This window comes from Brachyistius frenatus, unplaced genomic scaffold, assembly GCF_029030835.1.
Source record: "Brachyistius frenatus isolate BFR_SWC_R1_liver_20210118 unplaced genomic scaffold, ASM2903083v1 Contig_66, whole genome shotgun sequence".
Classification (NCBI taxonomy): Eukaryota; Metazoa; Chordata; class Actinopteri; family Embiotocidae; genus Brachyistius; species Brachyistius frenatus.
In genome coordinates this window covers 1,803,190-1,828,723 of record NW_027210665.1, presented here as the reverse complement: position 1 = coordinate 1,828,723, position 25,534 = coordinate 1,803,190, and the positions used below count along the sequence as shown (strand labels likewise).

The 25,534-nt window shown below is 41.4% G+C and overlaps 3 protein-coding genes across 9 annotated transcripts in view; 2 read left to right on the top strand and 1 right to left on the bottom strand.

The window, feature by feature from the left end:
* The first annotated feature begins 36 nt into the window (after positions 1 to 36).
* Positions 37 to 2,201, top strand: jagn1a (jagunal homolog 1a). The gene is made up of 3 exons (XM_069707074.1): positions 37 to 121; positions 807 to 907; positions 998 to 2,201. Exons 2-3 carry the CDS (start codon positions 819 to 821, stop codon positions 1,458 to 1,460), a joined length of 552 nt encoding a protein of 183 aa, XP_069563175.1. The 5' UTR covers positions 37 to 121; positions 807 to 818; the 3' UTR covers positions 1,461 to 2,201.
* A 98-nt stretch (positions 2,202 to 2,299) lies between these two features.
* On the top strand, positions 2,300 to 15,900 carry tfg (trafficking from ER to golgi regulator). 3 transcript variants are annotated; one of them, XM_069707045.1, is made up of 8 exons: positions 2,300 to 2,447; positions 4,589 to 4,802; positions 4,917 to 5,000; positions 7,829 to 7,975; positions 9,690 to 9,857; positions 10,017 to 10,094; positions 14,423 to 14,512; positions 14,624 to 15,900. In XM_069707045.1, the coding sequence occupies exons 2-8, from the start codon at positions 4,619 to 4,621 to the stop codon at positions 15,067 to 15,069; spliced, it is 1,197 nt and encodes a 398-aa protein (XP_069563146.1). In that variant the 5' UTR covers positions 2,300 to 2,447; positions 4,589 to 4,618; the 3' UTR covers positions 15,070 to 15,900. The 3 variants fall into 3 exon arrangements, with proteins under 3 accessions (XP_069563146.1, XP_069563145.1, XP_069563144.1); XM_069707044.1 differs by having other exon boundaries at positions 9,948 to 10,094; positions 14,627 to 15,900; XM_069707043.1 differs by having other exon boundaries at positions 9,948 to 10,094.
* A 2,195-nt stretch (positions 15,901 to 18,095) lies between these two features.
* Positions 18,096 to 25,534, bottom strand: part of LOC138625834 (target of Nesh-SH3) — a 29,270-nt gene continuing 21,831 nt past the window's right edge. For all 5 annotated transcript variants that reach the window (XM_069707046.1, XM_069707047.1, XM_069707048.1 and 2 more), the window contains 9 exons: positions 24,008 to 24,130; positions 23,560 to 23,649; positions 23,202 to 23,411; positions 21,839 to 21,944; positions 20,959 to 21,038; positions 20,363 to 20,392; positions 20,081 to 20,239; positions 19,122 to 19,244; positions 18,096 to 19,042 (listed from right to left, as the gene is read on the bottom strand). In XM_069707046.1, coding sequence (XP_069563147.1) covers positions 18,927 to 19,042; positions 19,122 to 19,244; positions 20,081 to 20,239; positions 20,363 to 20,392; positions 20,959 to 21,038; positions 21,839 to 21,944; positions 23,202 to 23,411; positions 23,560 to 23,649; positions 24,008 to 24,130 — 1,037 coding nt within the window. In that variant the 3' untranslated portion in view covers positions 18,096 to 18,926. The remainder of the gene's footprint in view (positions 19,043 to 19,121; positions 19,245 to 20,080; positions 20,240 to 20,362; positions 20,393 to 20,958; positions 21,039 to 21,838; positions 21,945 to 23,201; positions 23,412 to 23,559; positions 23,650 to 24,007; positions 24,131 to 25,534) is intronic.

Below are 25,534 nucleotides of genomic sequence, written 5' to 3'. Positions count from 1 at the left end.
GGGGAGGGCGTTCGGCTGGTAGCACGCATGCGCAGAGCCGGTTGCGACGCTCATTCATCACATCCTCTGTTGACACGAATTTAAACAACGAGCTCGGAAAGCCGCAGGAAAATACACGTCGGTAAGTACCGTCGGTGAGATAAATTCTACCTACGGTCACACCCTACCGTCGTCGCTGCTGTTCAAACTACACCGGTCTAACATACAATCCGTCTCTGGTCAAAGTTGGTGCTGAATTAGATTTTCTAGCACGATCAGCTAATGTGCTCATGAATAATGAGTCATTTTCTGTTTGAATATCTGTTTGGATCTTGATATGAGAGCTATACAACGGTCTGGCTTATTATGGCAGATTACAGATTATTTTTTCTGTTTATTTTCCCTCTCCTCTGTCCCATAGCTTCATGTTGTCATATTGGGATAGAAGCAGGTTAAAGTGTAAAATGTTGTGTGCTAAAGCTGAAACAAATACTTAGATAATCAGCTGTTTTTTTTTTTTTTTTTTAAGAAATATAATTTGCAACTATTTGAACTGATTCATGTTTTATGTCTACATCACGTTGTTTCAGCCGTCAGGTTTGCTGTCTTTTCTCAGCTCTATGTGATGGTACATCAAACATCTTTGATTATCCTGAATATGTAGCCTATTGATTTTTGACAATTTACAAATGATCAGAAGACATCACGATCTGCATAGTGTCACTATTTTCCTTCTTTTTGTTGCGTTAACGATTAATGAATGAATAAAAGATTAAAACAGTTTCTAGTCCTGCTTGTCTCAAGTCATTTGTTTTGTGTGTTTGTAGGTTTTTCTCAACATGACATCACGTGTTGGACTCAGATCTGCTGGCAGCAATGGAAGTGACTTTAAACACAGAGAGAGGGTGACCCCACATTACCAGATGAGGCACGTACTTTTATCTATGTCTGATATCACTCATTAAAACCGAACGTTCTCGCTGAACAGCAATCTGAGTGTCTACTTTCTGTTTTCCAGTGCTTCTATGAAGTCAGAGGTGCGGAAGTTGAACTTGGTCCACCTTCTCCTCTGGCTGCTGGTGGCTGCACAGGTAACTGTCAGCCACTTCAACCTGGTGTCACACGACACAGTGTCCATGCCGTACCAGTGGGAGTACCCCTACCTGCTCAGCCTCCTCCCTCTGCTCTGCAGCAGTCTGTCACTCCCAAAGAACAATGTCAGTTACTTGGTCCTGTCCATGATCAGCGGAGGGCTGTTCTCTGTGGCGCCTCTCATATACGGTGGCATGGAGATGTTTCCCGTAGCTCAGCAGCTCTACCGCCATGGAAAAGCGTACCGCTTCATTTTTGGATTCTCCGCAGTGACTGTTATGTACCTCATCATGGTGGTCGCTGTTCAGGTGCACGCCTGGCAGTTATATTACATGAAAAAACTTTTAGACTCGTGGTTTAACACCACTCAGGAGAAAAAGAAGAAATGATGGAGTAAAGAAAGCTGTGACTGTGCTAAAATGGGTTTTTATCTTAATTTATACATGTGTAATGAGTCTTATTTATCTCTACTTATTCAGTTTTATTTTTATGTAACAATCACCCCATAGAAACCAGTGTCCTTTGACATAGAGATGTACCATTTACGCAGGAACTTAAATTCCTGGATCACCCTTTATTTAAAGCAGATGATTTGAGTCTTGCACACCCAGTCAGGAGTTTACCTTGGATTCATGAGAGTGTACCAAACAATCTGGTGCCTCAGGTTAGTTGGGAGTGGCGTCAAAGCAACATCCATAGTCACCTTGAACCCTTTTCAACACAGAGTCTGGACTGCTGCTCTGCTCTAAACAAAAAAAAAAAAATGGGCCCATTTGGGACCAGGATAATATTTCCGCCATGATTTGAACAGAATTACTACATTTCAACAGCTAAAAGCATAAACAGACAACATATACGAGTTGCTAAGATATTGCTACCGTATATGTGAAAGGAAGTAGGTGTACTTTTGCTGCAGATGTGCTGATGTTGTCTCCTTTATTAAGTCTACCTCTCGCTATATTATGTTGTAAATCCCATTAAAAGAGAAACGTGGTGATCACAATATGTCTACTTTATGTTTTGCTATTCTTATTTAGTATCAGAAGGCCAGTTTATTATGTACTGTGTATAAAATATAAAATATGCATTGTAAACCAATTATAAAAATTAAAAAAAAAAAAACTCTTTAGCATGTTTAATATTTGATGATAATCTACAATAAAGGGAGTCAGCCACAACGACAACGCACTTTGTCCGAAGACCGTCTGCGGCTGCGCGTCACGAATGCCACGTACTGGTTGACGTTGACAGTCGGGAGGACACTTCCTGAGGCTGGTGCTGCCCGGCTAGGCTAAGTTAACACATTGTTTTTGATTATTTTTTTCACGGTGTGGGGAAACCTGTGAAATACTGCGTGGTCAAGTCGTCTGATTCAGGTGAAAGACTTTCTTTGCGGGGGGTTTTTGAGGGAGGGGAGGTGGGGGGGTATCATAATTCAGTTTCAACCAACACAGCAGCTAAGTGCTCGCAACGCAGGGAGCTAACGCTAAGCTAACTAGCACAAACAGGTGTCGCGGCTGATTCGTTAGAAGTAATAATAATAATAATAAAAAAAAGATGCTTTAATTTACGGATATTTGTTTTTTTTAATTCACGGAAGGCAGAAGATTAATCCAAAGCCTCACGGAGCTCTGAATTCCTTACCAAAAAAAAAAAGCTGCTAATATAAGTTACCCAAGAAACCGGTTTTTTATTTTTTTTTTATTTTATTTTTTTTTATATACCGACCAATTACTGTAAAGTAAAAAAAATAAATAAAAAAGCAGGCTGTTAAACTATAAGAGATGAATAATCTATACTCTGTTGTTTTATTACTGAGCTTGTGCTCCCTCGGCCTGACACGGCCTATCAAACGTTAGCAGTCATATTGGTTTTGCTGTACTTGACAGATGACTCTGCGATGGAGAGTCTTTCGCAACGAGGTGACCCTCCTGCAGCATTTTCTGCTTGTTTTTGTTTGGGTTTTTTTTTTTAAAACGTTTTGATATTGCGGTGCTCCGGAGATTTTTTTTTTTTTTTAATTTTGGTGGAGCCAATCTCGTGTAGAAATTGATCTTCATTCAACACGACTGTATGCTAAGCGTTAGCTACCGTCCAATCCCCTTAGCATCCAGCCAATTATGCATCTGGTCCAGGAAACAGCCGCAGCCGGAGCGTTTACTGGTATTAAACTCGCAGCGGTGTATTGTCCCAGCTTACAACATCGTAGTTAATCCAACTAGTGATTTACACACGAGAGACGCCTGCATTTATCACAGGCTGGTGACGCTGCTTGTTTTATATGTACTGTTGCTGTGTACTAATGCCAAACAAAAATCACATTGTGATCGATATTGACATTGTAATTATGATGATTTAGGATCCACTAAATGGACTTCCTCTTATCAAAAAGCCTCGATTTTTATTTTTATATTTTTTAGGTCAAAGTCTACAAGGACGTCTACCGGGTGGCACACAATTGGATAATGTTGGACCCTTAGACTCTGCAGTAAAATCAAACTGTCTTAATATTGTTACTGGGAGGGGGGGGGGTATTGTTTGATTATATCCTTTTAAAGAAAAGGGAAGCTCAGTTTCTACTTCTCTTTGTGGCTGCTAAAATGCGTTTACTCCAGACAAAAAAAAAAAAAAAAAAACACCGCTCAGTCGGAGTAAAGAGGAGCTTCTAATTTCACCATAAGTCTTTGTGAATGTAACAAGAGACGTTTTTAATCAGAAATATCTCTCAGCAGCTACTTCCCCCCTGACCTACTTGCGTAGACCTAGTGAATTACCAGAGTCGTCATTGTGACGGTGATGATAACATTTTTTTTTATTGTTATTGTTTATTTAATGTACCCTGATTAATGTCATCTTCTAAGATAGATGTTCATGCTGCAAATCATTTAGATCTTTCCATACCTAGCACAGTGATTTACTTTATTGTTTTGACTGTAATATTGCAGTCTAGTGGTGCAGCATTTCACTACATGAACATGTGTGAATATTTTATTTTAAGTTTTGTCCCTCACCTTGCTGTTGGGTCAAAATTTATAAGGAGGTCTAAAAGCCAAAGTGCTGCTGCAGATCAGTTTGAATCCCTCCCCCCCCTGTTTTCTAAAACTGAACTGGGTTTAGTTGAATTTACAGGAGTTGGAGTATGAACTCTGGTGACATTCAACCAGCAAAAACAATCAACTTTGTGGCAGAGTACATACTGTCATATTATTATACTTATCTTGCTTCTACTATCTCTCTGGCTGCCAACATTTGGTATTTAATCCATTCAGAGAGCAGATTACAGATTAGAAAAGATTTCAATTATTTTTGCCTGTTTATTTTTATAATTAACCACGCACCCTTTTGTACAGTCCTGCCTGTTTAAACAAGGATCACACTAGTGTGCATTTATTTGGGTCTTTTTTATTCTTAAAGACTAAAATTGTCATTTAGAAAGTGAGGATTAAAAACTGGGACAACGGGCCTGCTGTTTAGCTGGCTGTTTATAAAACGACCTCTCTTCTGCCTCTGTCTCTAGACCGTGGAGCAGAAGAGGTCGGACGGCACCATGAACGGCCAGCTGGACCTGAGCGGGAAGCTGATCATTAAAGCCCAGCTGGGCGACGACATCAGACGCATCCCTATCCATAATGAAGACATCACCTACGATGAGCTGGTCCTGATGATGCAGCGTGTCTTCAGGGGCAAGCTGCAGAGTAATGACGAGGTCGCCATCAAATACAAGGATGAAGGTGAGTCAAGACACAGGCCCTCGCTCAGGTTTCCTCTTTGTTAATTGTTCTCAAGCGTAAAAGTGTGAATGTTGACAGGTTTCTTTGTATTTCTGTTCTTTTCTCTGTGTACAGATGATGACCTCATCACTATCTTCGACAGCTCTGACCTCTCCTTCGCTATCCAGTGCAGTAGAATACTGAAACTGACTTTGTTTGGTGAGACATTAAAGCTTTTCTTTTCTCTTGCCCTTTGATAGCCGTAAGGGAGTTGTTTTTTTGGGGGGGGTTTTTGCCATGAGGTATTCGGACTTCAAGCCTGTAGAAGTTAACCGTCTTTAATGATAAAATTGCACCGTCAGGACAAACTAAAATTGTTTTATTTCAGCTGTTACAGTCGTCAGTCAGTGGAGGGCAGTCCAGCTTCTGTTTCACATAACAAACCTCAGCTCTTCACTCTCCAAATGAAAGTTGTCTGCACTCCCTTCTGACTACTTGCAGTGGTATTTCAGTGTCTCCTAGCACTGCCACAAGCAAACAAATGCAGTAGGTAAATATTCTCATAAAAGGCCTTTGTGCAAGTTATACTAGTTTCTAACCTTAAATATGTTCCAGACCAGGGAAATCCACAATCATTAAGATGCTTTGCAGCTGTATGATTTCAAGTGTAGCTCAAAGAAAGGTTAATTACGTATCCCAAACAACCAATAGGCCTCAACTGAACGTCAGTTGGGGCTTGTTGTTGTCAGTTTGTCACAAAGATGTGATTACATTTCAGGGATTTCACAGGCCAAATTACGTATGGCACATAATTAGTATTAAGATTATTGGTTCAATAGAGGGGAAAAAAATTGTTTTGTGGGTAAAGAGTGTTTTCTGTTTGGTTTTTAAGTTTATAGACATTAGATTATTTTTCTCAGACAGAAAGAAACAATATATTTAAAAAGGCTTCCACTCTCTCAACATGTTTACGTTGAAAAAAAAATAGATATAATCTGTTTATAAAAAACACTTTTAGCATCAAAAATTGTAATCTAACCTGTGGGCATAAAAACAAGGAAGGCAGAAGCAGCGCTGATGTTAAATTCGACTGCACATCATTGATTGAATTGTACCGATAAGATATGCCATCTGTTTTATTTTCTTCTTTTCAGCCACAGCAAAAAAAATGCCATCAAGGGCCACATACACCACATAATATGAATCTGTTAGAAAACCATCTGATGTTTTCCTTTATTTTATCTACTGGCTGGCCATTTTTACACGAAAATTCTATTTATTTTAAAGTCATATCCAGTTTATCTGTTTAAATTGTGTTTTAGAGCTTTCTCTTTTCTGCCCTGAAAATAAGCAGCAGCAGAGATTTGGCAGTGTGGGAATATAACACGAAATAAAAGTCAAACTAGGATGTTGAGTCTATAGAATATTCCTATCAGCTGTTAGAATAGTATGACTTGTAACCATAACGCACCACGCATTTAATTCAATGTCATTTTAAAACTTTCTCACAAACACTCACTCTACTCTTGAATCTGTAATGACAACATAATGTTGTTTCCTCTGCTCTCAGTCACTGTCCTCCTGCTGCAGCTGCTATTATTAGCCTGGGAGCTGAAAGATGTTTTTTTTTTTTTTTTTTTTTTTTTTTTTTTTTTTTGTAAAGATATGTTTTACTTCCTACAAATCAAAACTGAGGCCTGGCTTGTCATCGCATGACCTGTCATGACCTCACGTGGAAATTATACTCTTCAACATGTGTGGAGATTCAAAGGCCCAGAAAGCAGCTGGAACCTCATGACGGCCTGCGTCTCAGCGCAGAGCCTCATGACACCATGCATCTCTGTTCAGCATTATCCACACAGACGGAGAAACTCGTGTGACAGAGGAATGTGGAGCGATATTCAGTCTCGCATTTATTCATTTTGCAGTGTAAATTTCTCCCCTCAGTCAAATTGCAGAGAGAGGATACGGTTTGAAAGTTGTTCTATGTCACATCAAGGCAGTGGAGAACGCCTGTTTCCTGCAGATTGACAGGTTACAGTTTGTCAATAAGTATGTGGACAAACCAGTGTTTCCCAACTTCATTGTTTGTTAAATGCTTAGCTAGCAGGGTGTGATGCTGATGATGAAGAAGCAGCTCACAGTTCCTCTACCGCTCTGGCTGCTTTTGTGAATGGATTTGTGGAAACAGTCATGTGATAGTTGAACTCGGTAATCCCAGGTATTTAGAGTGAGGAGCCAACGGAACAGGGACAGCTCATCATTCATAACATGCTCCTACTTGGTGTAGAACAACTTTTCCAAACCCATGAAATGATAACCACCGTGTTTATTTTCTTCATGCAGATGTTGGATCATAATGCAGTGTTGCTTTCATCTTATAAACTACCCTACAATTTGACTGCCAACTTAAATATCAGTATTTACTAAGGACATGTTTCCAGTGTTATGTGATGATCAATCAACATGCTGTGTTTTCTGGATGTTTGTGGCGGTGTGGAGACCACAATGTGAAGGTCTCTGTGGTAACGGTATATTATCGGCTGATTGTCCCGACAAACGCTTGTATTTACAATCAGTCTGGAGGCACTCAAGTGTGTCTGGGCGTGTCAGCTAATGCGTCTTGATTTTCCCATCACATTTGGTTTAGTTTACCATGTACAGGGGCTCTTGTTTCAGTCTAACCCAGATACTCCCGAGTCCACGGCTGTGACTCACATCTAGGCCGTGATCTTGTGTCAACAAGCAGCTCAAGCTCAAGATGGCGTTGCTCAAAGTGTGAATCGATCATAATGGGATACAGGTTTAGAAGTGTAGCAAAATGTCCAATTAATAAAGGATTGGACCGCGAGATTGTTGTGTTCTGTAAAAGCGCACAAAAGGGTTGTTCTATCCATCAACTTACATAAGAATTAACACTCAGCAGAAATGGCCTGTGCAGCAATGAAAACGGGGTTTGACTTTTCTGAACCCATTTCCCGAATACAAATGAAGGATTTGTTTGATTTGCTCACCTGGATCCCTTCTCTTCATCTTATTACTTGCAGTGAACGGTCAGCCGCGGCCTTTGGAGTCCAGTCAGGTGAAGTACCTGCGCAGGGAGCTGATCGAGCTCAGGAATAAAGTCAACAACCTCCTCGATAGCCTGGAGCCCCCCACAGAGCCTGGTCTGACTGCTACAGCGCCGGACAGTGGTAAGCATCTCCACACACATGAAGGAGACCAACACATCATCTGATATTGGCTCACTGTGGGTATATCAGTGTTGGTGTAGACTGTATTTTATGGGATGTGGAGCAAGAAATTTCAGCACAGGTTTAAGGTAATTTAGAAACATTGTCAGTGTATATGTAGTTTGTTTTTTTTCCCTCTAAACTGTCCTGAGTTTACATCTTTAAAAAACATCTTAACTGATCTTTATCAAGTCTTTTTGTTTATCTAATGTGTTTACATTTCAAAACATTAGTCTGGTAATATATTGTTCTGTATATCAAACATGGATAATGAGTACCAACCTGGAAAATGAGTTGGACGTTAAAACTCTTCAATCAGTTTTAACATGAATACTCTTGGTTTCTGCTGAGTCATTAAACAACCCCTCACCTACTTGTACACGAAACTATACTGAGAAGAAAAACTCCCTGGATGATTAATAGTGATGTTGCCCACAAGATAAAAGCAAAATCCACCTACAACCAGGCTGGATTTAGGTTATCTCTTTTTATGTTGTTGGATTTGTTTATTTTCGATCTTAATCCATGTATGTTTGGTCTCTTAATCCCACTGATGTGTATTGCGTGACCTCCTCAACAAATAACAGTTGTTCATATTTCACAACCTTACTGCCAAAATTGTGGGAACTGAATCCCACAAAGACACTGAGACCGTTTATAAGAGTTGGTCACTGTTAGAATAATTGAATGCTTTTTTTAAATGAACATTTGTCTGCAGTTACACTCTAAGTTTGTTACATACTAATTGGCTCCAGTTTGATTGTGGTCGCTCTCTCCCACAGACATGCACATGTCGAGCAAAAATAGGCCTTTCCTTTGACATCACAGCAATGATCAAAGCTTTTATGTAAGGAACATGTGAAGTTAATTTACAGTAAGGTTGTAGGCGGTCTTCTTTGCGGTCAACTGACTTTTATATGTTGCCTGTACCAAACATTTTTACAGAAATTGAGAAAAAGGCGTTTAGGTACTCGGCACGCTCAGACTGGAATATATTACAGAAAGTTTTAAAACTCCCATGATTTTATTGAATGCTTTAAAATGCATTTTATAAGACCAGGAGGGGGAGTCGTTGGGGCGTAGATGCTTGGACTAATGTAGTTAAACACTATTGGTGTTCTTTTATTCCTGAGGATGTTCTATATTGTATTTCTGTTTGTCTTGTTTATATCTGTTTAACTTTATGTGTACTTTATGCTGCTGCCTGTCTTGGCCAGGAATCCTTTGAAAAAGAGATTTTGATTTTCAGTGGGACCTTTCCTGGTTAAATAAAGGTTAAATTAAATTAAAGGGTAGGCTGCTATAGTAAAACTCTGAGCTATAATTTGATGCAGCTTTTATTTATTTTCACTCCTGAATAAATGCGTGCTCATATGTGATTTTCCTGGAATCAAAAAGTGATGTAGACGAGGATGATCTTTAGTTTGCACCATGCTGAGACAAACAGGTGGATCTGATTTTTGACTCAAATGCTGGAGACTTATCAAGGTGTTTTATGAGGCTTTGGCAACCTTCAATTTGTGAGGCTCCCTCAAACCACTGTTATATTACCTGTTTATGTTCATGATGTATTAACAAGCTTTTTATAATCAACCCAAAATGCTGCCTGCAAGCATTGCTTTGTTGTCTTTTCCTTTCTGCCAGGGCTTAAACATTTGTCTGACTGTGTTTCTAGAATCAGTGGATGGACGTGAAGGAAAAGTTATGGCAGCGGACCCCACTCTGAAACAGGCCACTCCGGTCAGTGCAGCCAGCATGTCAGCCTTCGACCCGTTAAAAAACCAGGACGAGGTCAGCAAGAATGTCATCTCCGCTTTCGGCCTGAGTGAGGACCAGGCCCCAGGTAGTGCTCATTATACTGCAGATAATAGAGGATCTAATAGTATTTGTTTTGTTTACATGAATAGCCATCATGTCTGTTGTGTCTGAGTAGCTCCCCCAGCGGTTGCACCAGAGGAGCGCTCAGGAACCCCTGACAGCATCGCTTCCTCCTCCTCTGCAGCCCCTCAGCCAGGAGTGCCCCCCCAGCCACAGGCCCCCTACGCTGGAGTACAGCAGGGACCCCCAGCTGGCATGGATGGTGAGACACATGCACACAGACCTACTGTACTAAATGCCCAAAACACACACGCAACCTTCTGAGGGTGTCTGTCTAAGTAGGGACTTGTGAAAAGGCACCGCAGACACCCAGGTTCGCTTCTCGATTGGGTCTTATCAGTCACGACGAGTCCTTCCCTGATTTCTCACAGGCTCATCACGTGACCCTTTTTCAAAAGAAAACAAATGACATCAGGTTTGACTACCAGTGGTTGATTCAACCTGGATAACAAATGTGATATAAACTGGAAATTACCATTAAAAAAAACAAAAACATGTACAGTCACTGTATATTATAGCCCAATATTAGTTTACACTCATCAATCAGTTAGAGTGTGTGTGCATGCTTGGGTAGTCCATCTCTCTATTCACAGACTCTTCCATGTACTGTGAGCTTGTTTCCTTATTTGGTAATGAGATCTATTCTGCTGTGCAAGCAGCAGGTTTCAGCGAATGAGAAATGAGCTTTGAGATTTGAAATCTTAAATACTGTGTAAACAAGAGTAACCAGGGAATTAATACTCATGTCACGAAGCAGAGGTTTTATCGCAGCTCTGACTAGTGTGCGATCTTTAATACAGACATGTTCGAATCAATTAAAGGGTCCTAGATGAAGATAAATGAAAGAAAGACCAGGCAATATGTTATAATAAAAAAAAAAAAAACATTGTTTCTCGCTCTCGAATGCAGCTCCGCTTCTTTATCCAACCTTAAAACTGAACATGGCCTGTCTCCATTTGTTGTGAAAATAGACCCAGTCAGGTGCAGCCACAGAGGTGAAGCGATTTCTGTTGTTCATCACATTGCTGTGAGAGTGTTGGATTGTATTTTTTTGTTTAACTTGTGGTTGGGCCCAGCTGAATGTGGAGACCACTGGACAAAAGAAAAGGCCTCACGGTGCGTCCTGTGAGAGCCGCAAGTCCTATCCACACCCGCCGCACTGGAGATCAGCGCATGTGGTTTGGCCTGGTTAGAGTAGCAGGACTTGTCCAAGGCCAAGTAAGAGTCACTGGGTGCCAGCGGCACGTCACACAGAACATGTTGTAAACATGTTTATAGTTCTTTTATTTCATCTATAAAACGTCGAACAAACAGTCCAAGCTCTGCACGGGTACACAAATTGGTAATCTGGTTTAGCTTATTACAAAAAATTGAAGGCCACGTTTCAGTAAATTTTCATAGTTTAATACTAGTTTAATGCTCATGTTGTTTTAACATTTGACTGTATCTCTGGCTCTGTGATGCTTGTATGCTAGTGAAACAAACAGTAGTATTACAAATTCATGTCAGGTTGATCTATAATTAATTCACCGTAACAATACGCTGCCTGATATGATGGTCTATGTGTGTGTGTGTGTGTGTCAGAACCAGTTAACAAGCAGGTAGAGAAGCTGCAATAAATTGCTCAAAGAAGGATGGAAACAAAGATGTCCAGAGCCGATTTCCAGAGTCACATTCTCCTGGTTAATTCATATCATATGAATGATTTATGCTTGTAAACACAATACATTTGTACCGGGACCTACAGTTAAAGGCTCAAGTAGCTTGTAAAAAAATAATGTGCCAGATAAGGCATCATAACATGAAGTAATGTGTGTTGGATAAAACTTGACGTTGTCAGATATCCAGTTTTAAAGGACTTGGATCAGAACCAAGAGCCCAAAAATAAACTCGATCGGGAGCTCCCCAGAAACAACTGATAGTTACACTGAAAAGTTAAACTCCTGCCACTCCAGTTTGATATCAGCTGGAGCAAGACAGGCGGTGTCACTGAGGAAGTGTATCTGATGCGCGAGTAGCTCGTACAGAAACATTTGAGAGCTCTTCATGTGCTGGACGTAGGCAGTTAGATGTGAGGCACTTGATGTAGGACTTCAGCCGACATCTCCGTGTGACATGGCTTGTGCTGAAGTTCAGTTTTCCTTGTTGCGTTCCCAGCTGACCTGAAATCTGTAAGGAATGATTATGACGCACACTGGCAGCTGTGGTTAGAAACTATCTCGTAATCTTCCTGCAGCGCGTTGTTAAGGTGCATCTCCATGGCGACGAACAGTTTGTCGTCGTCTCATCTGTTTCCTAGAGTTCGAGACTCTTTTCTTACTTCCAAGGCTGCAGATTGGTTGGCACACAAAGACAGCAAACCACTCTCCTTTCCCACTCGACCCGGTCATCACTCTTTGCCCTCACAGTGTCCCCGTCTCTGTTTGCAGACTGTTTGTTATTGTGTGGCAGCCTCAAGGCAAATCAAAGCAGCCAGACGATGCACGAGAATTTATAAAAAGGCAATATGAGATTGGACGCCAGCCGAGCACGTGTGGCCTTTTAAAGGGAGCCTCAAGGTCCCTTTGAATGCAAGCTTAGATTACTTGTTACCATAAGAATGCTAACAACATCCATAAGCAGATGGTAAAGGTTTGAATGTGTTGTCTAATGCTGATGGACTCTTGGCAATAATTTACATCTGTGCAAGAGTGAAACTGTAAACACATGCATGTGTAAGAGTGGCTCGGACAGTTGAGGCTCTTTATCAGATGGGCAGATGTGTGTTTGGTGTGAAATGTTTATTTGAAAATAAGACTTGTTCTCATGACTCCGTCCTTCGGCATGTGGACAAATCAGCGGGGCTACGGCCAAATATTTTTTTTTTTTTTTTTATTCCAGTGGAAATCATTCTCCTGACTGTTTTTAAAAAAAAAAATTATTATTATTTTTTTTAACCGAAGTAATGCTAGCCGTCTTCATTCAGTCGTATCTTTGTCCCTGATGGCTGACCTCTAAGCTAGACTGGAGTGAAATGAACACCGAGGCCAAAAAGGTCTAACAGCCACGCATCCCTCCATCACTCTTGCATAACACTCGTGATGGATTACAGACGAGGAGAACAGGAGAAGAAGCCAATTTCACACACATGGCTCTTCACACAATAAAGAACGTAGTGCGCATGTTAAAGGTGCTGTCAGTGAGATAACAGATGGTTGCCACATCGCTTAAGTGTTCATTAAAAGACAGCAAAGAGGCACGCCGTTCCTGCCCAAGTATTTAGTTGTCCAGTGTCTCCCAGATCACTGCAAACAGTATGCAGACTTTCAGTGTTGCCAGGTCATCAGGCCTCAGCAGCTTGGACTATACAGTAAAGAGAGCTGCCAACATTTTATTTAGGACAGTCAGGGTGTCTGTATTGCGTGGCACGTCTTCAATAATGAGCCATTTGTAATTTTCCACCCCAACATGTAGTTATATGGGGTTATTTTTGAGCACATTGAGGTTCAGAATAAATTGATAGGAGTTTAAAGTTTCCTTTCAGCTTCGCTCGGTATTAGATTATGAACCCTCGTCAGGCAGTGGAAAATCAGCAGCAGTTTTTAACCCCGCTCAATCGGGGCTCACATCACTTTAAAAACAGCAACTTTACGTACCACTTACTGGTTGTTGTTGTTGTTGTTGTTTTTTTTTAAAGTGCCCCAAAAAATTTGTAAACAGCCCAATTTTTTTTTAGACAGTGGAGGCGAATGTTCTCCCCCCCACCCCCCCCAATTTTTTTTTTTTTAAATTATTATTATTTTTTATTTATTTCCTACATCTATTTAAATCACACCACTGAGATGACTGGACTTGGAGACATGATCTCCATATGTGCATGTAGGTAGTCTGGACTGGTGAAGTCATAGTTAATAAAAGTGCTGCAGGAAGTCACTGTCTGCAAACACAGGCCTGTCTGGTGTTGCACACCACGTCTCCGTGTTGTTATGCAGGAAGCTGTAGAGTTCCTTATGCGTGTCTATAGCGTGTTTACGTCTGATCGGGCACCTGCTCTCTCGCTCCGAGCCAAATCTTACTGTAATGGAGCGCGCCGTGTGGGAGATTAGCAACAAATAGTTCTATCAAAGTGGTCGCAGCTGTTTCCAGTGGACGTGTTATTCTCTCCAGATGTGCAGGTGTTTCCATGAAGATGCAGGCACCCCATTTACACTCTGTCTCATGTGTCTGGGGCATACCGGGTGCTATTGGGTCTCCCCCCCCCAAAAAAGGGAAAAAAAAAAAGCCGTGTAAACGAAGGGCTTTGAAGATGTTGTTAAGGAGCATGTATAATCTTACATAATCTCTACCCCTCCCAAGCTTTACTATCAGATTTGTGTTCTGACCAACGGAGGAGCATGTACGTGATTGTAAATTTAATTGTATTGAACTGTGTCTGGATTTCATCTGGCTAGGCACTTGAAAATGAGGTCATCCATGATATGAATATTGGCTCATATTGGTGTTGGACAGTGTCTAATTGGGTACTGATGGTGTTTGTCTTTGGCTCTTCAGGTCAGGTGTACCAGCAATACCAGGCTCCAGGTGGATACCCGCCTCAGCAGCCAGCCGCCCCGCAGCAGCAGTACGGTATGCAGTACCCTGGTAAGAATACAACTGGTCAGGAGTTCAGAAGAAGAATGGGAAGCTGCTGTGTTGTCAAGTGGATTTATTTCATCTTCAGAGTGAATTAACAAGACTCCCTCCCTCTCTCAGCAGGGTACAGCCCTCAGCCAGGAGCTCCCCAACCCGGCCCCCCGCAGCCGCAGCCGCAGCCGCAGCAGCAGCAGCAGCAGCAGCCGCAACAGCAGCAGCAGCAGTTTCAGAACTACGCCCCTTCCTCCTCCCAGGCTCCGGCCCCTGGTCAGGCTCCAGCTCCAGGCTTCCAGGGTGGGCAGCAGCAGCCGCATCCATCTCAGGGAGCCCAGCAGTACCCGCCAGGAGTCTTCCCTCCCCAAAACTATACCTCCCAGGCCACCCAGCCTGCTAACTACAGCATGCCGCCCAGTTCCCAGCCAGGCCCAGGGTACCAACCCCGCCCCGGATACACCCCGCCTCCAGGCAGCACTGTCACCCCTCCGCCTGGAGCTGCTAACCCGTATGCCCGCAACCGCCCCCCTTACGGCCAGGGCTACACTCAGCCAGGCCCCGGATACCGGTAAAAGAGGATAACGGATGTCACTGATCCTCTCACCCCGACCCCTCCCATCCCCCCCACGACCTTAAATGTGGCTCCAACTGTTTGGAGCCGGTGCAGGAAGCAGGCTTACTGCTCTACACCCTCCCCTCGTACAAATATCAAGTCCAAATATGAAACGAGCATCTCCTCCCCCAGTCTGATGGTTAGTGTTTGTATGCTGTCTCTCCACCACACCACTCTGTTCGCGCCCTGCTGTACGCTCCTTGTGTTATTCCCCCCACCCCCCCGCCACCTCCTCTGTCCACCCCGGCCCCTCGTGTCTGTCATGGCAAAAATGAAACCAGTCTGTCTGCACACACCTGGAAGACCAAAACAGGCTGTTGCACAAACTGTTTCTTGTCCTCTTCATAGTAACGCTAAATTTGCGAGAGAGATCAGCATCCATTTGCAACACAAATCTCAACCGGTCGTCCCGAGTTTACTCTGCATAGATGCGTTCATAAGACACTATCTCAATGAAAAGCCCCTTTGTCGTTTGTTTTGTTCTGACTTTATTCGATCAATTTCACCACCGTGTCGGTATTAATGATGTGTCAATGAAACTGCCCCATGTTGGGAACACTAGCTATGTGATGGCTTATGGGAGGTGTGGATCCTTACGTCATGAAGAAGGCTTCTTTTGTTTAGCTTCTTATATCACCTCCAATAAAGCTTGCTATTCCTTTCTCTCTTTATCTTATCGCTGGTTTTTACTAATATATCAAGTCAGATTCCACCTTCAAGTGAGATTAGTTGTTTATGTATAAACTGTAACATTTTTTTTTTCTTGAACCTAATAAATAATTGAAACCCAGTTGGAGTCCGTTTATCTCTTTGTTTTGATATGGTGTTGCTCTTGGCAGCGTGTTGTCCTGCCTGTCTCCTTCAACACACTCGCTCGCTCTCTCTCTCTCTTTCTGTGGTTTGTGAGTTCATGTCTCTGTTAAGTTTGGCTTGTCTCTTCCTCTTCTCCTCCACCCGGATTTGGAAAACTGTGGTAATGCTGGTATTCCTATTTTGTTTTCCTGCCTGTGGGTTGTGGTTGGCCGGGACATGTGGCATTGGGAGTATGTGGTCGGTCTTTCATGTCAAACTGTCTCGCTGAGTGAGAGGAATTGAGCGCACAGAGTTATTAAAGATGATTTAGAGAAGCGTGTCTAACGTTGCTCCCCACCTGGTTGGTGCCAAATTGAAATCACTCTCTTCAGATGGATTTTTGTGAAAGTCTGCAGTATTGATCATTTATTTAACTGGGTTCACGTCTAAACGTGTTCCATCATTGATGCTTGTGATTTTCATGCAATTAAGACCTGAATGTAAGTGTGCTCATCTATTCAAAGGTTGACGCTTTTAGGCACCTGGTTTCTTACAAAGAGAAGGCTGACACGACTCATCTGAGAGTAAATACCTTGGAGAAGCTGTTGTTAAGATGGTAGAGTGGGTTGGCCACTAATCTGGAAGGTTGGTGGTTAAATTCCCGGCTCCTGCTGTCCACATGCCTAAGTGACACTGAACCCTAAATTGCTTCCGATGGCGTACCGTCCGTGTGAATGTACTCCTGATGGCGGGCAGCTCAGCCCCATGAATGCGTGAATGGCAAACCGTGTGCAGACCATTTACGTTGAAGCATTTTGCTGGTTGGTCTACAGTGAAAATAATGTGCAGCACAAGTAAATAAACTGCTGCTTTGCTGTGTTTGCACACTTATGTGTATTTAATATCTTAAAATTATCTACTTGTGATGCCTTGTGCATTGAAACAATATATAATTTGCCAGATTTTATTGTAAATGGGTAAATGATTTCCAAAGTACTGCTGCTGTATTAGGGGATTAAGCCAATTTAACATTCAAAATAGTTTAGATTTACGCTAATCTAGGTTAGTTTAGAAGAAAAAAAAAAAAAAGTACAGAGCTGCCCTAACCTTTTTCCAAAGGCAATAAAATCCACCTACCGGCACAACTGATGCCCACTGACACACAACTTTTTTTTTTAAAGGTGCAATATGTATTTCATTCAGTTTAAAAAATAATAAAATAACTAAAATCATCCAGTGTTGAGGTTATGTAAAAAGACTACTATATAAAGCTGTTTACTGAAGTTAACATTCTAACAAGCTAGTCCCAGTCCATCCCATCTAGTAATACCACCCAACACAATAAGGAGGCAATACTGAGTCACTGTAGTATCCAGTCTGCCTGAGGCCAAGTAGGAGGAATAGGAAGTACCATATTTAACCTCTTTTTTTTTTCTTTTTTTTAGAATAAATCAAACCGTAAACACATGGCTGAAAGTTTTGCCAGGATAGAAGCAAACAAAAATTAACCATGCACAGAAACCTTGTTTGGACAGTTCAAAATAGATTTTTAGTGCAGCTATGACACCACAAACTGTATGAAAAGCATAGCAAATGCTGTCATTTTGTGTGGCCGTTTTTTTTTTTGCTCCTATGTTCTTACCAAATTAATCAAGCTATGATGTGAACTATTAGTTTAACCAGTCACCATTTTTTTATTTTTAAATCAATCAACTCCTGGTTGTATAAAATCAGACTGAAAAAATAAATAAATTTAAAAAAAAAAGACAACTAATGCCTAACGACAGGACATTAGAAAGGTTTAGAAATGCTGGTTTGTAGATAGCAATGGGCCAGCCGGCTTTCCATTGTTTTTGCGATGCTAACTTAGCCGGCTGCTTGCATTGGCCTCACTTCAGGCAGCAACAAACATCTCGAATTAAAAAAATAAATAAATAAAAAGCGTTGTTAAAATGAGCCTTTTCCCAAAGTTTTCTTTTCCATAAAAGGTACTGAATATCAGTAAATATAAAAACAAGGTCTTTCGCTGAAACCATACATCAAACGATATGGAATAAACTTTGTAATTTCTGTCCAATGATTAAACACGTCTATCTAAAGTTGGCATCACCGAAATCAAAAACATGAATTATGTATTCTGTTTGTGTAAGTTACACATTGAAGCTCAGTTTATTTTTTTGATATTTTCATATATTTATTCTTTTTTAAAAAATACAGGACAAAACTGCATGGGTATTAAAAATACAAAAATCTTTTGCTTCCAAGTGGCCCCATACAAACTCTGGGTTCAACTTTTGGCTTTCTTACGATAGATCAACAATTTGGCTATAGCTGTTTTATCTTTCCCCTGAAATGTATCAAACTTTATGATCCCTGGTAAACATATTGTATTTCACACCATATACATATATGACCAAAAGTTTAATACTGTGCAAACTGCAGCTGTTAACAATTCCTTAGGGCCAGCAGAAGGTCAATTCTGCATGTCTGAGCGTACTTGTATTTTACACAGCCCACATGTACAATGAAAGCATGATTGGCACCTTTCTGTATACACATGACCAATGTGTGTGCTCATTGACATGCAAGTATTGGGAACATTTTTGTACTCTCATCTCAAAAGCCAGAGCACACACAGAATATTCAATAACGGTCCCTTGATAAATATTATCATACAAGTTATTACACTTTGGGAGCCAGCTTCCCAACATTTTCTCTGCGATTACTGTATATTCAACGTTTTGGTTCACTCCCGCCTCCTTTCGCCCGTTGTGACATTTTTGATAAATAGAGAAAGTAAGTTGTTACAAATGCACTCAAGAGAGTTTTGTGACACCGAATAGTCCTGTAAAGGATCCCACCTGGGAGAGTAGGGTGACTTCAAACAGACAGAGCCATCTGCAGTGTCCATGGTAGCGTAAAAGAAAGGCCCACCTCCCTTCAGGCCTACTCAGGCGTCTTTGATGCCCATCTTCTTCCTCAACTTCAAGGAAGTCATCCTCCTGGACAGCCCTGCGGGGGGTTTTACCACTTCCCAGGTATGGGCGTGCCGCACTCATACCAGCCCACGTAGGTCACATGGGACTTTCCTCCAATCTCTCCAAAGTGAACAGGTTCCTGTCTCAATGCTCTGAAAAACCCTGACACAAGCACAGAGCAGACATGAGAGTCTGACTGACAGAGGACATTAGATGATCAGTTATTCGGTAACTAAAATACCTGGCCTGCTTTGTAGCTGGTCAGCGAACATCTGGGTGCCGGTCCGGCCATCCAGGAAGGAGTCCACAAACTGACAGTGGTCCTCACCGTGCCCTGTCTGATCTCCAATGTTGTAAAACTTCCCTGTAGACAAGAAAAAAACACAAATTCTGTTTGGTGATTTTGTTTTTTTTTAAAAAGAAGAGAATGCATTTTAAAACTAAAATGATAATAATTCAGAATTGAGTAAAAATACATATTTTTAAGTCAAATAACTGCTCACCAAAACCTGAATCTTAAGTCTGTGAGTATGAAGCTCTGTAATGTTCTCACAAAGATTTGTTCTATGTTTGTGCAACAGCATTGCTGTTAATGATAGAAGCGACATTCTTTAAAACAGCTGCTTATATAATAAGTTAATCATCATTTTGACTCCTAATTCATTGCCATGCATTCATTTACTACTTTCAGAAGTCTGACCAGAAGTGTGTGACCAGTTAAGGATGTCATAATAATGAAATTTATCAAACTTTTCATGTTCATGGTTTCATTACATACTTATTTCTTGTTGTAATTGGCTCCGTTTTCAGCCAAAGCAGCTGAGCTAACATCCTCTTGGAAGATATATGACATAAGGTTTTGCTGTCTGAATAGTGTTTCTTTTGTTATTTGTCATACATGGATTATTAAAGTAATTTATTTCTTCAAATTTAACATTGTTAAAACAACACATGCACATTCAATAGTTGACACACAGTTAGCATGAACTGACCCAACCTTTTTCGGGGTCACTTTAAAAACAAATCAGTGACTGCGTATTCCTCTTGGGGCTGAAGCCAGTTTTAATCAAAATGCAGAGCAATGCACTGTTGTCCAACCAAAAGAAGGGAATTCTTGAAGACCTGACATTTTGGAGATAACACTGTTTTTACAAGTGGTTTCTAATCTACTGGTGTTGCCTCATTCCCGTGTGTAAATACCGTTAAGCGAGTCGCTCAGGTAGATCTTGTATCTCAAGGAGTTGCAGAGCTGGATGCCCACAAACTTCCGGTACCAAGTTCTCTTCACATACTGCTTTCCATTGCATTCGGAGTAGGCATCGGCTTTAAACGGGAACTGAGTCCAGATGGCGTCTTTGCCTGAGGAAATAATTAGAGGCAAAGCCTTATTATACGGTTTGTGTTGTGAATGAATTCAGAAGGATTTAGAAAGATTCAGCTCAAGTTGGCTGAAATATTCAGAAAAGAGGAAAACATATTCACCTGAAACATTCTCGCTGACTCGTGGATCCGCTAGAAACAGAAGTGATAAGTTGTAATGAGTAACATCACCAAAGCAACTCCGATTTAACATGCAGGCACGAGAAGTTGTGAAACATTGTGTTAGAAAAACGCAGACTTGTTTCTGGGCCTATTTGGAGAAATATTCACAGTGTTTCAAACCCCAAAAGATTTCACAAGGGCAGGATGCCAATTAAGCAAAGCAGTCTCCTCATCAACTGTCATTTGCAGTTAAGAACATAACAGCTGATCAGCACAGGGTCATACCTCGGCTGCTTTATGATTGGTGCAAATTAGGCTTTGTTCAGCATGCTCTGATTGCCAGGTGGATGATTTGTTAGAAATGAGAACATCTGGTGAGCTGATAGGACCCTCGAGTCTTAATCAGTTAGACCTCAGAGCCATGTTGAAATCATTAGACTAGAAACTGCCTAATGGCCCACCTTGTGAGATTAAGAGCAACACTAATCACTGCCTGATAAGTAACATAGACTGAACAGAGGCATTAACATGCAACTAATTAGTCGTTAAGTGCAAACACATATCAGGGATTAAAACTGATGGCTTGTTAAGCTTGCCTGATTCGGTGCTAAAAGACACGGGATCACTGGAGGGTCCAATTCCCAGCTCGTTCTTTGGTGTGACTTTGAATTCATAACTGAAAGAAAACAAATATTAAGAACAAGAAATTTGAGTTTTACACAGAAAAAAGAAAATACAAGGTGTAATCGATCTGAATTCCTCCCATCTGCAAAGCTGGGAGGAACAACAGTTGTATTCTTTGACAGCTACAGTAAGTATGGGCTCACAGTAACACACACACACACACACACACACACACACACACACACACACACACACACACACACACACACACACACACACACACACACACACACACACACACACACACACACACACACACTCTGGGCTGATGGTTATTCCACATGCTGTGTTCAGATGTGCTGGCAATAGCCCGTCTAGCGAACCCAGCCCATGGGAGGGTTCTGCTGGGTCTTGAGAGTCCAGATGCTGAGATCTAATTAAAAACTCAGTGATCCACTCCACCCACATTTCCTCAGCTCTTGTGTCACTTTAGCCACTTTTATGTGCAAAACAAAACACGATTCACTTCAAGCAAACCTGAGGATAACTAAAGAAGCACCGCAGTGTCATTTAATACCCTCCTCCTGATTAGATCAACAGTGAATCTGACTCATGTAATCAGCCATTAGTTCAAACATAGCATGTCATCCAAAATGTTGGAAAAAAAAGTCATACTATAGCATTTCGTCCAAAATGTTGAAAAAAAAAGTCATACTATAGCATGTCGTCCAAAATGTGAAAAAAAAAGTCATACTATAGCATTTTGTCCAAAATGTTGAAAAAAACACACCGCTGGAGAATCTGACTAACTTGAAAACTAAAGGATTATTTTATAATGTCTAGCTTTCATACCTGCTCTCTGGTTTGAGATTCTCCACGGCCGTGTGTGTCTGGTTGGTCGTCAGTATCGACACCTCCTGTCCGTGCGGTCCTTTAGTGGTGGATACAACTTCATACTCTGACAAAGGCAGAAAACAAGTTGCTTTTAACAAAATTTCATGCTTCGCCTGTGACAATTCATAATATAATATTAAACAGTGTAAAATATTTTGGTGAGACGTGTGAGAACTTCAGGCATTTGTTTTTGAGCTCAGCTATGACATTTAAAGGCTTCCAAACATGTCATGTACTTGTTACGTATGGTTTATACAGTATGCTGGCTTTACTAATGATATAATAGCAAGTTCCATGTTTTTTAGATCAATAAGTTTCTGCTATCAACCATTTTTTGGATTCAATCTTGGATCTTCTCTAGAAGTGTTCAATACACACTCTGTTGAAGGTACACCTGGCTAAAGCTATACTGGTGTTTCTATATGTTCGTCCACCACATTAATATCAGTAATAGAAATAATAGAAATACGTCTGTGTATAACACAACACTGTACAATCACAAACACAGAATATTATAACCTTCATTAAGAGAGAATTCACTGCAGGACTGATGTATCAGGCAACATTAGTTTTAGCTTGGTGTGCCCAATGCTCAGCAGTTACGAATGCCAAGATGCTGGCAAATTAAGTTAAATTGCTTATTATCCATCTATAAATCACAAAAAAAAATTGTATTAAACATCTCTTTGTCGATCACAAAATCTTTTTCCAAGAAATTACCTAGATACAACTATGGACTGTATATAAAAGTTGACATGGCTTCCAGGTCTGACAAATGAGGCAGATGTGGAAGTGCAGTAAGGTGCAATACCACCGATGGCCATTAGGGATTGACTCCAAAAAGCCTCTGGCTTCATAGTCTCCCACTGAACTTCTCTCATGAAATTCCAAGTCAATAAATTTTTTTCTACAAGTCGTTTTAGTGTTGGTAGCTAATGTCACTGCCTCTTCTTAGTTTCCGGCGGCCTATCTGAAAATAATCCCGTTATAACTTAGAAAATAAGCCTCAAAAAGACATGTTTTTGGGCGGGCCATAGTATCGCTGGGTTTCCAATCATATCGAGATCAAACGCTCACTCCCCCCCAGCCCGTCACTTCTGGTTCCAAAATGCTCCGAACGAGCAAGATGGTGACGCCTGATATCTGAACTCGAGGCTTCATAACGGCCGTTCACAAATGAATTAGGTTTTAACCAAGCGGTACCCAACGGTGACGTCACTAACCAAACAAAAACAGACTTGCCAGCAAATGTGATGCAAATCAACGTCAAGGCTCACCCACTCACAAGAAACTACTAGCCTTCCATTCCCATGAACTGTACCTCTGGTTTCATTGTCGGACTTCTGCCAGTCAAGGATGATGAAAGACGGGCAGCCCTCCACGGTGACCACCGTGAGGTTGGACGGCGGAACGCGAGGAGGACCAGTCACATTCTGATCACCGCCTTCCTCATCAGGGAAGTAAGCCAGGGAGGAGGTGATGGAGCACGGCTCATCTGGCTTCTTGTCTGTCTTATAGATCACATGGGGAGCTGTAGACAGGGAAAGTAAGAACTACAGTTATTCACTCTAAATATGCCAAGTATTTTATTTACTTAAGACACTAACAAGTGTTGCTAATCAGCTGATTAACTCAGTGAAGTGCTGTGGAGATGTAAAGCAGGCCTGATGAAGTCTTACCAACAAATCGCTTCTTGCCCATGATGTCAACATCTGACGCCGGCAAGGGCCTGAATATGGAGGAGTTTTCACTGAGGTCAAAACGGCTGCCTGAAAAGGAAACAATAGAGCAGAGCTGGGGTTTGTTGGATGTGCCAGCAGTCCCTGGCAGCTCTCTCTGTCCTCATTTTTACAGCTCTGGTCCAGGTCAACGACCAGCCAGCCCAGCACCTGCTCTGGCCTGCACTCAAACTCTTTGCCTGACTGTTGATACTCAAATTTTTCTTCTCTCTTTATTTCACTACTACACACATACACACATGCAAGCTGCATCACCAACATGTCCTGTTTATTATCAGGTGCTGGAGTGGCTGTAAAGCTGTTTTAGTATCATATGATCATACCTTCATGGAGGTGCACCCAGGTATTAATCTAGGTCGTGTAATAAGTCATGATGTGTTGCTCATACTGTTTAGTGCTGGGGCTGTGGTGGTTGTCTGCTGTCTGCGCTCTTGCTTGGGTTTGGCTGTGACCAGTGGGAATGGCTTCAAGATGGACTCCTTGTCTCCTTGTTTCAAGTCCATGGGTTTATCTGAGGACACAGAGCAGCAGGAGGAGGAGAGATCAGTTCTTATTCCTCCTCATCTGACTCACAGTCATACACAGTTGTGATCCATCTGCTCTGGCCATCCTCACTGAGCAACTCTGTGGCCTTTTCCTGGCGGCTGAAACATCAGAGATTGCTTGTTGAGAAATATCTCTTATGCTCTTTAAAGGGGAAAGAGGGATGCCAGAATACATCTGCTGAGACCAAGGATACCCAGATGCACTCACCAACTCACACACGCACACACCCTCTTGCTTCGTACACACAAATGCACGTGAGTGCAAGCGATTAGTGAAACATGAAGCCCCGCAAAAAGCTTCAACAACAAGACAGCTGAGATAAGTTGTAATATAAAGATCAATGCTATTTGGTGCGTTAGTAAACTCTGTACAATTCACTGCAAGCATTTTTGAGAATTTTGTTTTACAATATTTGCAGAATACAGTCTAAGAGGGTGGTTCTTAAACTGTGAAGGACATAAACACTGTAGCTCAGACTTGATCATGGGGAAAAAAATGTGTTGAATAAATTTTGGATGCATGTGGGACTAGTATAAACAAGATTGCTTTCACACAAGGCCGTCAAGATTGAGTTTAGAAAAAGATCATTCAAATAACGTAAAGTAAAAGACAAACAGATTTTTAACAGAGAAGAAAAGGAAAGCGAGTAGTGCTCATCAAGAAGATGAATCAACGAAGCAGTAAAGCTTGGAGTTCTTTGTGTCTTCAATGTGGCAGTTTAGGGAAAGTTTAAACAAATCGTTCCGTATCTTTGGAAATTGCAGATTTGTCTTTTGACAGTTAGATGAAAAGATTCATATTACTCATATCTGTATGCCTAATCTTATGAAGATAAAGTCAGCAGCACATTAGCTTAGCTTAGCATAAAGTCTGGAAGCAGTTGGCCTAGCTCTGTCTGAACAAATCTAAAACTATCAGTATTTTTTTTATCTGGATGGGTCAATAATGCTGCCATTTAGGAGGTGAAGGAAAGGAAATTCTTCATCGTGTTAACCTTTCCTGTTATGATTTTAGACCGTAGTTGGAGAACATAGAAGTTGATTTCTTACAGGGCTGTAGACGTGGATGAAAGGACACACGTGCTCCAACAACATAGTCCTTGAGAAGCTACAGCCTTTATGAATACAGGCTGCAGCTTCTCAAGGACTATGAATAAGGTCTAAATTAGGTCCGGATAAGATCTAAATTAGGTACAGATAAGATCTAAATTAGGTCTGAATAAGGTCTAAATTAGGTCCGGATAAGGTTCGGATAAGGTCTAAATTAGGTCCGGCAAAGGTCTAAGCTAGGTCCAGATAAGGTTCAGGTAAGGTCTAAATTAGGTCCGGATAAGGCTTAAATTAGTTCCGGATAAGGTCTAAATTAGGTC

Excerpts from the sequence above, each read along its gene's own strand:
- jagn1a (XM_069707074.1), top strand. The coding sequence starts at position 819 with ATGACATCACGTGTTGGACTCAGATCTGCTGGCAGCAATGGAAGTGAC. Across the intron at positions 908-997 it reads ACCCCACATTACCAGATGAG|TGCTTCTATGAAGTCAGAGG; the intron begins GCACGTACTTTT and ends TCTGTTTTCCAG.
- tfg (XM_069707043.1), top strand. The coding sequence starts at position 4,619 with ATGAACGGCCAGCTGGACCTGAGCGGGAAGCTGATCATTAAAGCCCAG. Across the intron at positions 5,001-7,828 it reads ACTGAAACTGACTTTGTTTG|TGAACGGTCAGCCGCGGCCT; the intron begins GTGAGACATTAA and ends TATTACTTGCAG. Across the intron at positions 14,513-14,623 it reads GTACGGTATGCAGTACCCTG|CAGGGTACAGCCCTCAGCCA; the intron begins GTAAGAATACAA and ends TCCCTCTCTCAG.